The sequence below is a fragment of the Oncorhynchus mykiss genome, chromosome 10, assembly GCF_057628025.1.
Source record: "Oncorhynchus mykiss isolate SJ-2025 chromosome 10, ASM5762802v1, whole genome shotgun sequence".
Lineage (NCBI taxonomy): Eukaryota > Metazoa > Chordata > Actinopteri > Salmoniformes > Salmonidae > Oncorhynchus > Oncorhynchus mykiss.
This window is the reverse complement of record NC_143031.1, coordinates 40,175,626-40,193,368: the sequence shown is the minus strand read 5'-3', so window position 1 is coordinate 40,193,368 and position 17,743 is coordinate 40,175,626. Positions and strand designations below refer to the sequence as shown.

At 41.8% G+C, this 17,743-nt stretch overlaps 1 protein-coding gene across 2 annotated transcripts in view; it reads left to right on the top strand.

Annotated features, from left to right (window-relative positions):
* Nucleotides 1-17,743, top strand: part of LOC110533872 (vascular endothelial zinc finger 1) — a 44,130-nt gene that overhangs the window by 11,907 nt on the left and 14,480 nt on the right. For both annotated transcript variants that reach the window (XM_021618438.3, XM_021618437.3), the window contains exon 2: nt 15,171-15,925. In XM_021618438.3, coding sequence (XP_021474113.3) covers nt 15,171-15,925 — 755 coding nt within the window. The remainder of the gene's footprint in view (nt 1-15,170; nt 15,926-17,743) is intronic.

The window sequence follows — 17,743 nt, the reverse complement described above, 5'->3', positions numbered from 1 at the left end:
TCTTTCTTTTGGGAGTAGCGCGCATTTTACACTGAACAAAAATATAAACGCAACATGCAACAATTTCAGATTTGACTGAGTTACAGTTCATATAAGGAAATCAGTCAATTGAAATAAATAAATTGGTCCCTAGGGTTACAGCCATGGGTGGGCCTTGGAGGGCATAGGTCTACCCACTTGGGGATCCAGACCCAGTCTGGTTGTCTGTGGTGGTGAGGCCAGTTGGACGTACTGCCAAGTTCTCTAAAACTATGTTGGAGGCAGCTTATGGTTGAGAAATGAACCTTCAATTATCTGGCGATAGCTCTGTTGGACAAACCTGCAGTCAGCATGCCAATTCTGTTTGGTGCTAACGTTTTATGTTGGGACTAGTGTGTGTATGCATGTTTGAGAGAGACTCTGTGTTAACTGAAGCGTAAAGAAGGTTTCATGCAGTGTTTTCCTCTTACTGACACTGACATGCATGTCATTATGCATGTACAGTGCATTCGGAAAGTATTCAGACCCCTTAACTTTTTCCACATTTTGCAACGTTACAGCCTTATCCTAAAATTGATTCAATTGTTTTTTTTTTCTCATCAATTTACACACAATACCCCATAATGACAAAGCAAAACAGGTTTGCAAATGTATTATACATTTTTCTTTTAAATATGACATTTACATAAGTATTCAGACCCTTTACTCTGTACTTTGTTGAAGCACCTTTGGCAGCGATTACAGCCTTGAGTCTTCTTGGGTATGACACTACAAGCTTGGCACATCTGTATTTGGAGCTCTGTCAGGTTGAATGGGGAGCGTTGCTGCACAAATATTTTTTAGGTCTTTCCAGAGATGTTCGACCAGGTTCAAGTCTGGGCTCTGGCTTGGCCACTCAAAGACATTCTGAGACTTGTCCCGAAGCCACTCCTGTGTTGTCTTGGCTGTGTGCTTAGGGTTGTTGTCCTGTTGGAAGGTGAACCTTCACCCCAGTCTGAGGTCCTGAGCACTCTGGAGCAGGTTTTCATCAAGGATCTCTGTACTTTTCTCCGTTCCTCTTTCCCTCGGTCCTTACTAGTCTCCCAGTCCCTGCTGCTGTAAAACATCCCCACAGCATGATGCTGCCACCATGCTTCACCGTAGGCATGGTGCCAGGTTTCCTCCAGGCGTGAGCTTGGCATACAGGCCAGAGTTCAATCTTCAAATCAAATGTATTTGTCACATACCCAATCTTGGTTTCATCAGACCAGAGAATATTGTTTGTCATGGTCTGAGTCCTTCAGGTGCCTTTTTGGTTTACTCCAAGTAGGCGGTCAAGTGCCTTTTTACTGAGAGGCTTCCGTCTGGCCACTCTACCATAAAGGCCTGATTGGTGGAGTGCTGCCGAGATGGCTGTCCTTCTTGAAGGTTCTCCCATCTCCACAGAGGAACTCTGGAGCTCTGTCAGAGTGACCATAGGGTTCTTGGTCACCTCCCTGACCAAGGACCTTCTCCCGATTGCTCAGTTTTGCCGGGTGCCAGCTATAGAAGAGTCTTGGTGGTTCCAAACTTCTTCCATTTATGAATGATGGAGGCCACCGTGTTCTCGGGGACCTTCAATATTGCAGAAATGTTTTAGTGCCATTCCCCAGGTCTGTGCCTCGACACAATCCTGTCTCGGCGCTCTACGGACAATTCCTTAGACCTCGTAGCTTTGTTTTTGCTCTGACATGCACTGTCAACTGTTGGACCGTATAGCCTTTCCAAATCATGTCCAATCAATTGCATTTAGCACAGGAGGACTTGAGGATGAACAATTGAAACAAGATGCACCTGAGCTCAATTTCAAGTCTCATAGCAAAGGTTCTGAATACTTATGCAAATAAGGTGTTTCTTATTTTTCAATTTGCAAACATTTCTAAACACCTGTTTTCAGTTTGTCATTATGGGGTATTGTGTGTAGATTGAGTTTTCTTTCTTTAATCCATTTTTGAATAAGGCACTATAATTTACTGTACTGAACTCTACTTTACTGTGCTGGACTGTACTCTAGTTTGCTGTACTTTGTTGTCCAAACTTGTAAAACAGACATCTGATTGGTACAGATTTGGTCTGGACCAACCAAATGTAGTATTTTTGTGGGGCAGAACTCATTAAAATAATACCCCAGTGTGTAGAACAATACCCAAATATGCAAAGGCGGATCGTGCATATTTATACCTATTACATCACCATGAAGAGAATTGCATTCATATCCATAATTATGCATTTCTGTGTAGTACAGAACAGGAATCCATGATGAAATTCCTTTTAACGCAATTCCGTTACCGGGTGGAAGTCCACTTCACTTACTGTAGTTCAATAATCAATTATTTCTGCAGACATTGACTCTTAATTCAGAGCAGATATTCTACAGAATTTCAGGAAAATGTGGACACAACATTTCTGTGTTTTTTTGTTGTTTTTTTAACTAACTTTACTTCTGCCCAGTTCTTTCAGTAAATGTGTTTTTGTACATTTTTAAAAGTAATCCTTGTGCATAGAGTTGTATGGTTTGTTAAATGTTGAAATCAAGGATTTTTGTTTTGCATACATTTTATGTGAGAGTCTGCGCAATTCCATTGCCGTGGAATTGCCTGTAGACCCGAATCTGGCCTCTGAAGTTGTTGAATGATTACAGTCAAGGGGTAGGGTAGGCAAGTCTAAAAGCCAATTTATGTTATCGGCGGCCTCGTATGGAGTGTGTGTGACACAAGCAGAGCCTTTTAAATGTAACTGTCACTATTTGTGTGATCCTCCTCACTTACTTTAGATGCTCCATTGAACAGCAAAAATGAACCCCTTACAGGCAAGTTTGGCTGTATTTGTGCACAGCAGCTCTTTTTGCCAATCTGCTGCTGATGTTCTAGAGATGGATAATACATCCACCCAGACAGGCCTATCAGCTCTGCAGATGTTACACTGGCCACAGTCACATGACTGTTTGAACTACGATAGAAGACAATACATTGACCTAGTTTCTGCATAATTTAATCATAGATTTAACCGAGGGGCATATTACCATAATAGCCTAGTAGCCTATATTTAGCTAGATAAACACATTAAATTATTATTGTACACATGTTTAATTGTTGTCCATGATCTTGCACAAACATTATTTTCTTTAAATCATGCCCCTGTCTGGTGCTGGTGTGTGTGTGTGTGTGTTCCGCTGAAGTGTAGCGCAAAGGCCTGATCTAGATTTTAGAGAGCTGTTTAGTAGGCTTGGGTGGTATGCTGTATACCAGGGTGGTATGCTGTATACCAGGGTGGTATGCTGTATACCAGGTTATTTGAAAATGGCCACTGGATGTTTTTTTTAATACTGTTAACTATTTCTTAGTTTTTTTCATTTTTATCAATTTGAATATTTGTAGCTACTTTTTCAGTAAATAGCAGTAGTCAACTTGTGCAATATGTTAGGAGATAAAGAGCATTGTGTTCTTCATTTCTCCTCTCACACAAGAGGCTCCTGAGTGGTGCAGCGGTCTACAGCACTGCATCTCAGTGCTAGAGGAGTCACTACAGTCCAGGTTCGATTCCAGTGTCACATCTGTGATTGGGAGTCCCACAGTGTTGTCTGGGTTTGGCCAGGGTAGGCAGTCATTGTAAAAAATAATTGGTTCTTAACTGACTTGCCTAGTTAAATAAAGGTTTAAATTTTGGGGGTTGCTATTTTAGTACTAAGTTCGCTGTCTATCTAGGTGGCTAGCTTCTTCCAAAATCAAGCATTCGCTTGGTAACAGTAGAGCATCCCCTTCTGGATCAAGAGCCTTGCTGTTTAATATTTGTGTGTGCAGCAGACTGTGAGTAGCAATTTTGAGTTACTTGTATGACTTTATAAGCTGGAATGTCATCTGTTCTGAAAATAGTTTAGGTCAGACTGTGTAAAATGTTTGCAATGTGCTCGTTAGCATTTAGTTAGCATTCTCAATGGGATTTTACATGTACTTGTTAGCATTACTAACCTTCGGATTACAGAGGCTGTGTGGTTAGAAAGGTGTTCAGTGGCGGTATTACTGAATATCCTGGTATGACAATCTGGATACCGCCCAAGCCTACTGTTTAGTTTGCACTGAAGCTGAGGAGACAGGCAGACAGACTAGGTTTTCCAGCGCTGCGTGTGATTTTATTTATTAATGTCAGTCGACGTGGGTAACTTCCAGCTTTGACGTCACTAACCTTTTCCCACAGCGGGGGACCTCTGCCTGCTGTGCAGTACAACCATGTGCTTTTATAACTGAACTGCCTGATTTTAGCAGCAGCAGCACATTAAGGCCCCTCTCCGCCAGCTCTTTTCTAATTGGGCTGCTTTGGGTGGTGGCTGGACGTGGCGGTTCTCTATTGGGGTGGCGGGTTTCCTCTGTGTGTTTGTTGCAATGTGACAGAGATTCACCGCTGTGGTTAGATGGGAGGCTTCCTGTGGCACTCACTCTTACCTGGTGTCTCTCCTCTGCTTCCTGAAGGGTGGCTAAGGAAACGAGGCTTGTGGCTTGACCTGCGCAACTCCAAAGCCACGCAGTCACACCACTGAGAGGTTCTCGCTCCAACCCTAATCTAGAGCACCTGATTCTAATAATTAGCTGGTTAATAAACTGAATCAGGTTAGTTACAACTCGGGTTTGAGTGACAATCTACATGAGGGTAGTTCGTTAGCCCTGGTCTAATGAAAACCAGTTTCTTATTAATTTGAACTTTTCTGTCAGTTCTTCAACAGTTTAATGTTTTGAGGAGCACTTTTGTAATGAATTCCATTGTAACGTTGAGCTACTAGCTGGGGGATTCTCACGAAACTGGCACTTGACCCACCAAAAAGTACCATCAAAAATGAAACATTTCCAACATAATTCCTCTTGGATCACTAAGATTAGGATCTGTATTTATCTATTTCATAATTATTGTGTTTATTGATCAGATATGATATATTTTCCACTACTACCAGTGTAAAAATTCTCATTACCGCATATATTGCTTATGTAAAGGCCTGAGTTAAACAGAACACTGATAGGAATTCCTTTTAAAATTACATTAAAATGTTGTAATTTCTCATTACCACAACACAAACTTTTCTGATTATAGTTGTTTTTGTCATCACTTCATGTTTGGACATATTTGGATAAAGAACAAAAGACACACCACAGATTAAGCCAAAATTACTAAACTATGCATTTTATTTTTCTGAATATTTCCTTAATATTGGTGCATTCTGGGTAATGGTGAGCTGGTTTCAGAGATGAGACTGCATGTTTCGGACTGTTGCGTAGTTTTCTATTGGAAAAACTGCACTGAGCTCTATTAGATTCAGTAACCCAATAGATCAAATTGTTATTTGTTTATCCCAAATTACACTCATAATTCTAAAATCACTGATCTTAATACAATTGACTAAAATACAACTTTATTTTAGCATATGTATTTTCAAATGTCAAATGTGGACTTAAGCATAAAAAGTAACTTTTTTTTAAATAGGAAAGGTTATTTCTCCAAGGTCTTAACAGGTAGTATTGGTGTATTAGGATGTGGATATGTGTGGTTCTAAGGTACTTTAGATGCATTTCTAAATTGAATTGAATCCTTTGGGCAAATGGCATAACATGACATGCCTATAAAGTATCTAAATATGTGGGGTATGGACCAAGACTGTATTGGGAAATCAAACAACAGTATAGGTAAGTGCTAAAACAGTCCCAATGAGGGATATCCTCCTTTAAGAGGTGGGATTTCTCTTTGCTGAAACATATTCTAGATTGTGGCTTTAAGTAAATTTAAAATGGTGTTTATACACCCATATTTCTTGACAACCTCTGTTAAACATCAGTTATTTAATTAAGTAATCTATACAGTAGGTGTAAGTAGTGGTCCTAGTAAATAAAATAAGCAGCACCGCACAACCATACATTAGAATTGACTTATTCTCATTACCGAAAAGGACCTAAAAATTATACAGTAATGAGATGTGTTTCCAGTAAAGAGAGGCCCTTAACTTAATCTGCAAGTAGTAGAATACAGCCAATGAGTCAGCAAACAATTGACTTCATCGCTAAAGCCCATTCATTTCTAGGCCTGTGGCGGTCATGAAATTGTCAGCCGGTTATTGTCATGCAAAAGTCTACCGGTCTCCCCATAATTGATCGATAATTGGCATAAAAATGTTTAGCATCTTCAGGCCTCATGCAAATCAAATCAAACTTTATTCGTCACATGCAACAAGTGTAGATCTTACAGGGAAATGCTTACTTACAAGCCCTGAACCAACAATGCAGTTCAGTAAAGAGTTAAAATATTTACCAAATAAACTAAAGTAAAAAAAAAAAAAACGATTATATACAGGGGGTACCAAGTCAATGTGCAGAGGTACAGGTTAGTTGAGGTCATTTGTACATGTAGGTAGAGGTGAAGTGACTATGCGTAGATAATAAACAGCGAGTAGCAGCTGTGTAAAAACAAATGGGGTCAATGTAAGTATGGGTGGCCATTTGAATTGTTCAGCAGTCTTATGGCTTGGGGTAGAAGCTGTTGAGGGGCCTTTTGGTCCTAGACTTGGCAGTCCGATACCACTTGTCTTGCGGTAGCAGAGAGAATAGTCTATGACTTGGGTGACTGGAGTCTTTGACAATTTTGGGGGCTTTCCTCTGACATTGCCTACTGTATATAGGTCCTGTATGCCATGAAGCGTGGTCCCAGTGATGTACAGTGCCGTACACCCAGTGATGTACAAGCCGCTGATGCACGGCTTTGGAAAATCTAAATTTTTAAAAGGTCTAATAAATCTATGTAATATACACCATCAAATCAAAGTTTATTTGTCACGTGTGCCCAATACAACAGGTGTATGTAGACCTTAGAGTAAAATGCTTACTTACAGGCTCTAACCAATAGTGCAAAAAAGGTATTAGGTGAACAACAGACACACACACACACACACACACACAATATTTATTTTAGTCAGGTCGAAAGAAACGTATGAAGAAAATGTATTTCAGAAGAATAGGCTTGTTAATTTAGCTGACAAGCTATCCTTATGTCTCATGCCATTATTTAAACTAAGATTTTATAGTAAGAAGAATATAATATAACTTAGCTGAATCAAATAGAAAGGACATTTTTCCCATTACAGAGCGAGTGGGCATATAAAGTGTCTGTTGAGTGTAAAAGTGATCATAGATCCTATGTGCTAGAATTAGAGTTATTTGTCAACTTTAGTTGTGAATGATACAAACCTTTTTAGAATGTCTTAGGAATCAACACATGGGCTGCATGATGTGACTATTTGAGAAAGTAGCAAAAAAACCTTGCGCTCTGTTCCTTGCCTCAGGCTTCACAGCTGTTCTCTCATCAAGTGATCATATTTTCACCAATCAGACTATTTTCAAATGAATCTTTGCTAATATGTCAAATTAGTTTTGTTTTAGAATGGCCCATTATCAAAGGGGCAGGGGGGGAAATACAAGCCATCTGTATGCATTCGAATAGCGAATGGAGGCGCTTTCCCGCCGGTCTACTTTGTAAGCTACTTTGGTTTTAACATGTGCTTCATATGAGCAGCTGATGAATAAATAGAAGAACACTTAATTCACTCCAAGCATTAACCACTGTTTGAGGAGCATGATCTCGCTGGCCGACAGGTGATATTCCGTCCTCACTCTGTATGCCATAGGCTTTTCATGTTTTTTGCAACACAACCTATTTCTCTAAACTGTTGTCAGTGTGGTCGAGCCTGTCAGCGTGGTCAAGAAAGGAATAAAGGAGAGAGCAGTTGGAAACGCATGGTGCTGAGATGCTGTATAGCTGAAAGTAGTGTCACCCAATTAATTATGGAAATATTAACAATGCCCTATTACTAGGCTATTCAAAATCAAATACAAATGCACTAATTGTAGGCTAACTGTAAGCCGCCCTGCACAATCAATGAACCTACAGCATCGCCTAGGGCGACATTTGGAAATGTTACATAAGTAATATAACATAAGTATTCAGACCCTTTACTCGGTACTTTGTTGAAGCACCTTTGGTAGTGATTACAGCATTGGGTCTTCTTGGGTATGACGCTACAAGCTTAGCACACTTGTATTTGGGGAGCTTCTCCCATTCTTCTCTGAGAATCCTCTCAAGCTCTGTCAGGTTGGATGGGGAGCATTGCTGCACAGCTATTTACAGGTCTCTCCAGAGATGTTCAATCTGGTTCAAGTCCGGGCTCTGGCTGGGCCACTCAAGGACATTCAGAGTCTTGTCCCGAAGCCACTCCTGCGTTGTCTTGGCTGGGTGCTTAGGGTCATTGTCCTGTTGGAAGGTGAACCTTCACCCAGTCTGAGGTCCTGAGCGCTCTGGAGCAGGTTTTCATCAAGGATCTCTCTGTGCTCCGTTCAACTTTCCCTTGATCCTGACTAGTCTCCCAGTCCCTGCCGCTGAAAAATATCCCCAGCATGATTTTGCAACCACCATGCTTCACTGTAGTGATGGTGCCAGGTTTCTTCCAGATGTGACGCTTGGCATTCAAGCCAAAGAGTTCAATCTTGGTTTAATTAGATCAGAGAATCTTGTTTCTCTTGGTCTCGGAGTTTGCCAAAAGGCACATAAAGGACTCTAAACTGGCTGTCGTGCCTTTTTATGAAGTAGTGGTTTTGTCTGGCCACTCCACCATAAAGGCCTGATTGGTGGAGTGCTTCAGAGATGGTTGTCCTTCTGGAAGGTTCTTTCATCTTCACAGAGGAACTCTGGAGCTCTGTCAGTGACCATCAGGTTCTTGGTTACCTCCCTGACCAAGGCCCTTCTCCCCCGATTGCTCAGTTTGGCCGGGCAGCCAGCTCTAGGAAGAGCCTTGGTGGTTCCAAACTTCTTCCATTTAAGAAGGATGGAGACCACTGGGTTCTTTAGGACCTTCAATGCTGCAGAAATGTTTTGGTATCCTGCCCCAGATCTGTGCCCCGACACAATCCTGTCTCGGAGTTCTACGGACAATTCCTTCGACCTGATGGCTTGGTTTTTGCTCTGACATGCGCTGTCAACTGTGGGACCTTATATAGACAGTGGTGTGCCTTTCCAAGTCATGTCCAATCAATTGCATTTACAACAGGTAGACTCCAATCAAGTTGTTGAAACATCTCAAGGATGATCAATCGATATCGGATGAGCCTGAGCTCAATTTTGAATCTCAGAGCAAAGGGTCTGAATACTTATCTAAATACTTTATTTTTAAAATATTTTATTCATAAATAAATGTGAAAGCTTTTCTAAAATCCTGTTTTTCGCTTTGCCATTATGGGATATTGTGTGGAGATTTTTTTAAATTGTATTTAATCCATTTTAGAATAAGGTTGTAACGAATTTGAATACTTTCTCTCCCGGACTCATGGATAGAAAGTCTGGAGCGTAGCATAAGGTAACCAGTCCATCCAGTATGCATCATAATACAGTCCACACTCAAATGTGTTTACTAGAGTTTATTTAATTTTGGAGTATTGGCTAGACAAAGTATGCACCAAAGACAACTTAAATCTATGTTTTTGCATGTTTTCCAGCTGTGCGTAATATGCGGTAGGCTATGTATTGTATTACAGCACAATCATCATTTTAATTCAGGCTTTTCTTTCTGGCTTGGGCTCATATATAGGCCCATGCGTATGCATACACTCTAATATGCTATAGGTGTTTTTGAATTCATCACATTAGAAAGCATTGCCCATTTTGTTGTGTTAGGCTTTGAAACATCATCCACAACCATGTTTTACACTGTTTCAACCTGCTGTTGAACTTCTGATCATTGATCATCACAGTGAGGTACATTTTAAAAGTAAGAGAGGCCTACTGTTTTGTTGATAAGTGTATGCTGTGCTTTTCAATTGTGACATCAATGCAAACAGTGGTTAGAGGAACAACAGAGCCCGGAGTACCAGGCCATTAGGACCTGATGGTAGTTAGCAAGTTGGGTAATACCAAAGCATGTCCAGAGTGCATAAAAAGAGATTACCATGTCACATGGAATTTTACTGCGGTCATGACTCATGACATCCGGTGTGGCAGTAATATGGTCACTGCAACACCCCTAATCATTCCTCTATGTTGGTAAGTTAATGGATCTCTCTTTAAGTTTTTCCCAATTTTAGTTATTTTTGTTGTTTTTGCTAATGAGAAGGTCAAGTGTCATGAAGGGGTTGTTTGAGAATACAATTCTTATTCTGGAGTTATAGCCTCCAAGTGAAGAAATTAAATGAACTTGTGCTCCTCCAATGACTACTTCTTTAGATCAGGGGTCTTAAACTTTTTCAGTCTGGGACCCAAATGAGAAATTCTGTGTTTTCCTTGGACCCAATCTTAGGAAAATATGCAACTACACATAAATATTGGTACATTTCATTGCCCTTAAGCCTAAAACATATGCAATATAAACAAAAACAAATAACAATTAAATGTTTATTTTCCTGTATTAAAACACTCTTACATATCTGTCTACGTTGGAACTGTTACTGTTAAAATACAATAAATAATTTCATTCTGAACTGGAATAAACAGATTAATCACATCACACAGATGTGGACCCGAAAACACACACACAGTCCTAATGAGAGCATGTCTATTCTGGGCTCTGTTTTTGACAGTGTAACACTGAGGTTATGCTCAGCCTTGAAACGTATTCTGTACTTGTTTTTTAAACTGGATCAGAACATCTACTGCGTTCTCAGTCAAGCAGGAGACCACTTCCTGCTGTAGATGAACAACCCAGAACTGTGTGAGTGTTTGCCTCCAAAAAGCATCTCGCTTCAATCAGTTTATTCCAGTTAAAAATAAAAAAATATTATTCTATTTTAACAGCAACAGTTCCAACCTAGACTAGTTTTCAACAATTTCTACAGTAAGATGTACAGTGGGCCTGATCATTTCTACAGTGAAATGTACATTGGGACTGATCATTTCTACAGTGAAATGCACAGTGGGCCTGATCATTTTTCATCTTCATCTGTATTGTTACTTAGGGCTGCACATCAGTAGCTACTTTGCTTTGGCGAATGTTAGCGATTAGCTGTGTACAAGGCCAGGGGATTGTTTGAAAAACTCACATCTACTACTATGAGAGTTAGTTAGTACTCCCTTATTTCTGCTTATCAACACCTGTTATAAAATGTCTGTCTTGCTAGCTGACTAACTTTTCCACTGTCAAATCACTGTTTCCTGAAGCATTCTGCCCTGTTCTGAAATAACTTCCTGGGTTTACCATCATGCTGTAGATGTTTGGTCAGGACTTGTCATTTATTAATTTGTTCGTTATGAGAGACTCATTACTAAACTCTTCACCGCACAAAACACACTGGGCGCTCCTCATTATACATTTGTATGAAAGAGAAATTCATCACTGTATATTTTTTGGGTTCCTGACAAGAGCTCCGTCAGAACTTGTGGCTAGCATGAGTCCATTTGATGACAGCGGTGAGTGATGGCGAGTGGGGATGCGTAGTCATTGGCAGATGGCGCATCATCTGCTGCTGAACGACAGCGCTGCATCGTGTGTGTTGCAGTGATCTTCAAGAGAACTGCTGTAAACCGCGAAGCACACGGGTAACTCCCTCTCACTCAGCTGGCAAACTGAGCAGAGACCGCTGCTAAACAGACAGCGCAGATGCACTTGGCCAATAGCCATTGCACGAGAGACAATGCCATCCTGTCTGATGTTCAGACTCTGCTTGCAGATGTAAGAGATCCGTACTGCTCTTCCCCCTTCACTGTTGCTCCAAGCAGAGGAAACTGCAGTTCTGAAATGCATCAAAAGTGTGAAGACTTCTGCCTTAAGCCCATACACGCCCAGAATACATGTTGGACACTAAGTATGCTGTCTCTGCTTGAGGTCGACCGATTAATCGGAATGGCCGATTTAATTAGGGCCGATTTCAAGTTTTCACAACAATCGGAAATCGATATTTTTGGGTGCCGATTAGTCGATTTGGATTTTTTTACACCTTTATTTGATCTTTATTTAATTAGGCAAGTCCGTTAAGAACACATTCTTATTTTCAATGACGGCCTAGGAACGGTGGGTTAACTGCCTCGTTCAGGGGCAGAAAGACAGATTTTTCACCTTGTCAGCTCAGGGGATCCCATCATGCAACCTTACAGTTAACTAGTCCAACGCAATAACGACCTGCCTCTCTCTCGTTGCACTCCACAAGGAGACTGCCTGTTGTAGTAAGCCAAATGTAGTAAGCCAAGGTAAGTTGCTAGCTAGCATAAAATGTATCTTATTAAAAACAATCAATCATAATCACTGGTTAACTACACATGGTTGATGATATTACTAGATATTATCTAGCGTGTCCTGCGTTGCATATAATCTGACTGAGCATACCAGCATGGCAATACTAAAGTGCCTATAAGAACATCCAATAGTCAAAGGTTAATGAAATACAAATGGTATAGATGGAATAGTCCTATAATAACTACAACCTATAACTTCTTACCTTCTTACCTGGGAATATTGAAGACTCATGTTAAAAGGAACCACCAGCTTTCATATGTTCTCATGTTCTGAGCAAGGAACTGAAACGCTAGCTTTCTTACATAGCACATATTGCACTTTTACTTTCTTCTCCAACACTTTGTTTTTGCATTATTTAAACCAAATTTAACATGTTTCATTATCTACTTGAGGCTAAATGGATTTTATTTATGTATTATATTAAGTTAAAATAAGTGTTAATTCAGTATTGTTGCAATACATTTATTTTTATTTTTTAAATCGGCATTGGCTTTTTTGGTCCTCCAATAATCGGTATCGGCTCTGAAAAATCATCGGTCGACCTTTAGTCTCCGCCACCTTGGCCTGGATGAGGAGGTCAAGGTTCTTGGCAGTCTGGCGAAGTACACTTCCAAGCAAGGGCTTTGGGATGGAGATGCAATATGGCAGTGGTGCCAACATATCTCATCAGCCACCTGGTGGAAGGGACTTTGTGGATCTGAGGCTCTTTCCCCTGTTGCTTCCATCATCCTCCAAATCCCACCAACATCAGAGCGCAACTGGTCTTTGTTTGGGAACACACACCAAAGCACACAACAGGCTGACCAATACAAGGGTTGAAAAATTGGTGGCCATCCGTTTGAATTTGAGGCTTTTTGAGCCTGATAACGAGCCATCCTCAACAAGGTTGGAAAGTGACAGTGAAGATGAGGCCTCAGAGTCTGATGTTCAAGAGGTGGACATTGTGGAGGTCCAGGGAGAAGACATGGAAGCCTGAGAGGAAGACAACCAAAGCTTTAGTTTCTAGACTCACATTTTACAGATGTATGTTGAAATCTTTTTTGGGAGATGCGATGGATCATTCAATATTCCCTTTTGTTGTTCAATGACCTCTTCCCATGCGATGAGGCAAATTGTTGAATTAAAGTTAAATTCATAATTTTTTTTCTATTGGAAGGATTTAATCATTTGTAATTGTCTACTTATGATCAGGTTAAATGTTTGTTTCAAGTGTTATGGTAATGAGAAACATTTCTAGTGTTCATGTAATACGTATTATAATTGAATGTAGACTTCAACTAGTATCCAAGTTTTATGATTTAAGGACAAACACCATGTAGGTTATTCAAATAAGTTTTGTTTTTGTTTATAAAATGACCTGAATTGAATGAGAATTTGGGGTTGAAAATGTACAAAATTCAGGTGAAACTAGAATGTATTTCAAATAAGACACTGTGCTATAAACTAGACATCTTACTCTTCAGATTGATCGTTAATAGTTGCAGATTTTCTAACTCCATTTGCTACTGCCGTGGTTCGAATCACCCAGTATACCAGGGCCTTGTCTGGTCTGGCTGAGCTCATGCCCAGGTTGCTGCTGTATTTTGGCAGGCTACTTTTACAGTCACGTGAAGAGTGCACCATCATGGCGGGGGATCATTTTTCATATATGCTAGCAGGTTTGGATTCCACAGCAGTAGCAGCAGCAGGCTGCTAGTGTGCCTCCTCACTAATGACAGAGCCAGGGCCTATTTTTGTCCCTGTAAAACACCAACAGTCACTGACCCTGCTTATTTTGCGTGATTCATCGAATAGATGCCCCAGACATCAATACCGTGGCTTGGTACAAAGGTGATTCTTTATAAGGGACTTGGATGTCAATAGATTACAGTAGCAACTATGTGCAGTAAAGGACTTTGGAAAATGATATTCCTAGTTGCTGTGGTTTTAGACTAGAGACCAGAGTTGTTATAGCAATTTTATCTGGTTGAATGTTTTCAGGTTTTCCAGTACATTTCCTCCCGTTGTATTTTCTGCAATGTTCAGCTGACTGAAGTCCCTCTTGCATGTCATTAGTCATTCAGCAGAGTGGCGGTAGTGCTGACTGCTATGTTCTGTCCTCTGTGGTCTACTCTGCAATGCCACATGCGCCAAGAAGGACTAACTGTCTATTTTGGTGTTGCTTCCGATGCAATGGCTTTTCCCTCGCAATTACACCCGCAGCCAGCCACGCTTTAACTCTCTACAGCCTCACTTCCGCGGAGGAGCTGTGAACTAACTCAAAGGGCACAAGCTCTCAGGGTGAAATTGAATAACCACCACACAGTGTGTTCAATCTCCATGTGTTGTGCAAACTCATGTAGCTTCTAGGCCCAAGCTATGGCTGAGGCGGACGAGTCACCAAAGCAAAGCCTCCCCAGCAGCACTGGAGCGTTTTAAGATGTAGCCTTTGAATGGCATTGAGATTTTGCTGTTCCTAATAGTTGTTGCATGTGAATGGCTCCCAGATTAGGCTATTCCCAGTAGGCCATCTAAGACAGCGACACAACACAAAGAGAGCCTAATGCTAAATTAATTTCCTCCCAAACTATTATCCCCACCGCAAGAGCGGTTATATAAAGGAGGAATGTGAAGATGTAGGCTAATCTCCAAAAAGTGTCAGGTTACATAAAGGAGAAAGGCAGAGCTAAAAGGATGTGAAGTGAATGTGGCTGTTTTGAGTAACACAAGTAAAACCTGAACTTTCAGTGAGCGGTCTCTTATAGCTAGCCTGTAGCAGACAGCAAGAATGGCTCATGGTAGTTTCAACCTGTAATTCTACCCTGTCTGTTCCAACAGGGAGGCCACCTGCTACACGTTCAGGCTACTAAATACTGTAATATTGTGTTGATTGAAAATTTAACTTATGTTGATCTGTGTTTCACCTTGCTCTGATGTGATGTCTCTACAGCAGGCCAATGAAGCCCTCCACCACCAGCACCAGGTGGCCCAGAACAGCCTGCTGCCGCTGCTCAACTCTGGGAATGAGCCGGTGGACCAGAAGCCTGTAATGCCCATCCTCCTGGACCAGAAACCCCCTGCCAGTGCTGCCGAGCTCCTCAAAGACAATGTGGCCTGCGGGACTGGCAGCGGCAGGGGACCCATGCCCGTGGTGAAGAAGGAGCACAAGAGCAAGACACCCTTCATCTGTGGCTACTGCAACAAGGCCTTCCGTGACAGCTACCACCTGCGTCGCCACGAATCCTGCCACACGGGCGTCAAGATGGTGTCCCGGCCCAAGAAGACGGCTCAGACAGCCCCCACCATGGTGCCTCTCATCTCCACCCTGCCCAGGGAGAATAGTGGGCAGCCCTCCTACATATCCACCATCGCAGGCATCCTCACCACGGCCACCCCCTCTGTGTCTTCAGCCTCCAGCATCATGTCTCCAGCCTCTATGATCAATATACCCCAGCAGAACCAGCCCAAAAGGCCTGCCAAGCCAGTGAAGAAGAACCACGGCTGTGAGATGTGTGGCAAGGCCTTCCGAGATGTCTACCACCTGAACCGTCACAAGCTGTCCCACTCGGACGAGAAGCCCTACGAGTGCCCCATCTGCCAGCAGCGTTTCAAGAGGAAGGACCGCATGACCTACCACGTGCGCTCTCACGACGGAGGAGTCCACAAGCCCTATGTCTGTTCCGTGTGTGGAAAAGGCTTCTCCAGGTAGGCCCCAGGCCCAATCATGCACATTCACAACCACTCGTTAGCTGCCATACATTTCAAGTATAAGTGCTTGCTATATATTACAAACTCAACTAATTCAGATCATGTAGGTAAACGGTTGTTAGTCTACACATTCTATAGAGTGTTAGACAAGCACTTATGAGATACACTCTCCATCTCAGTGCATGACCATCAGTTGCTCAATGTGACATTAAAGTGGTGCACGTCCCATTTGGCTGCTGCCCTCACGGATTTATAGTAGCGTTGAATGCTCTTGACTCAGTGCCTTTGTGGTCCCCAGCATGTTTAAACAGTCACACTTTAGAGTGCAGTTCAACTCCAGCGTCCAAGAGTTCCCCCCTGCGAGGACAGGCATGCAGGCAGAGAGGAGTGAGGCAGGGGGAGGGGAAAGGCGGCTTTGATTTGTGCGTCATGCTGTGGTTCCCGCCAGCTCGTCAACCCTTCCCCAGGGAATGCCATTTAAAACAGACCTAGTAGGCAGGAGCCTGGGATTTCCTCTTACACACACACACACACAGCGGATCCCATTCTGCTTCTGTGCTGCTGCTTAAGGCCGTTACACACTTTACTCAAACGCAGCGACGGGTGTCGTTTTCTATAGTTCTACGTACTTTTGTGTGCCCAAAATGTATACCATGCTCCATCACGCTGTTTGCGTAGGGTGTTTAGTGCCCTTTACAGGGCCCAGTTTGTTTTAAGTATAACCCACCTGGAATGACTGTTCATTCCGTTCTTTCCAGGCATAGCCAACAGTGCCCTTGTAAGATTTCCTCTTTCAACATTTACTGCAACATCCACTCACTACTTCCAGCTATGCGTCACTAGTAATCTGTGGGCATGAGTGAATGGCAAATTGACTTTGCTTTCCAAGAAGCAAAGGGCTCCTCTTACAGCTTGTTTAAAACAGTACTGTAGCAATGAGGTTTGTGCAGTAGGCTACAGTATAGGCCCAATACATTATCACTGCATATTGGCTTTGCTTTATTTGCCCTGTTTGTTTGCTGGGCTGATGGTGTCTGCATCTGATGGTCAGTGTAAGTAAAGCGCAGCAGACTGAGCTCTCCCTTTCCACCGCTGACACTGACCAAAAAGGGACATCAGTCTTCCAGCTGATGGCGAAACTCATGTCGCGCCGCATTATTTCTGCCTCATGCACAAATTCATGTTAGTTCTATGAACAGAGAAAGTGAAATATTCCTTGATATAAAATAATTTACGCAAATCGATAAACTTTCCTGCTCATTCATTCATTACAGCTGCAGTGTTGGTTGTAGTGTGAGTGGAAGTAGGAAGAATATGCATTTTATGGCATTGTGTTGAATAAAAAGGGCTGACAGTGCTGAGCAAGAACTTAAACATGAACTCATTCATAAAAACAGCTGTTCTTTGCTGTATTCATTGAGTCTCTCTAATCAGATTATTATTATTATTATTATTAGTATGATTTTTTAATCTGTCGACTTTGCTTTCGTTTTCTTTTACGCCTGCTATGTTACTGCAGACACGGTAATCTGAGTCATCCGATTGGCCAGCGGTAGGCCTATAGTGCACTTGATTTGCTCTCTGGGCCCGCTGGGGAGGTGGACACATGAAATGGTTCAAAATGAGAACACTTCGGCTACCCGGTGTGCATTGCAACGGAACCGGGTAATCGAGTACATTATTAATCACATACTTCTAATCGTTAGATTTTTCTCTACAATATTATAACCTTAATGTGCTTTTACTTAACTGATTAAATTACGGGGAATTTTTTTTAAATTGGATTTCTGTTAAAACGCTAAGAAAAAGTAATAC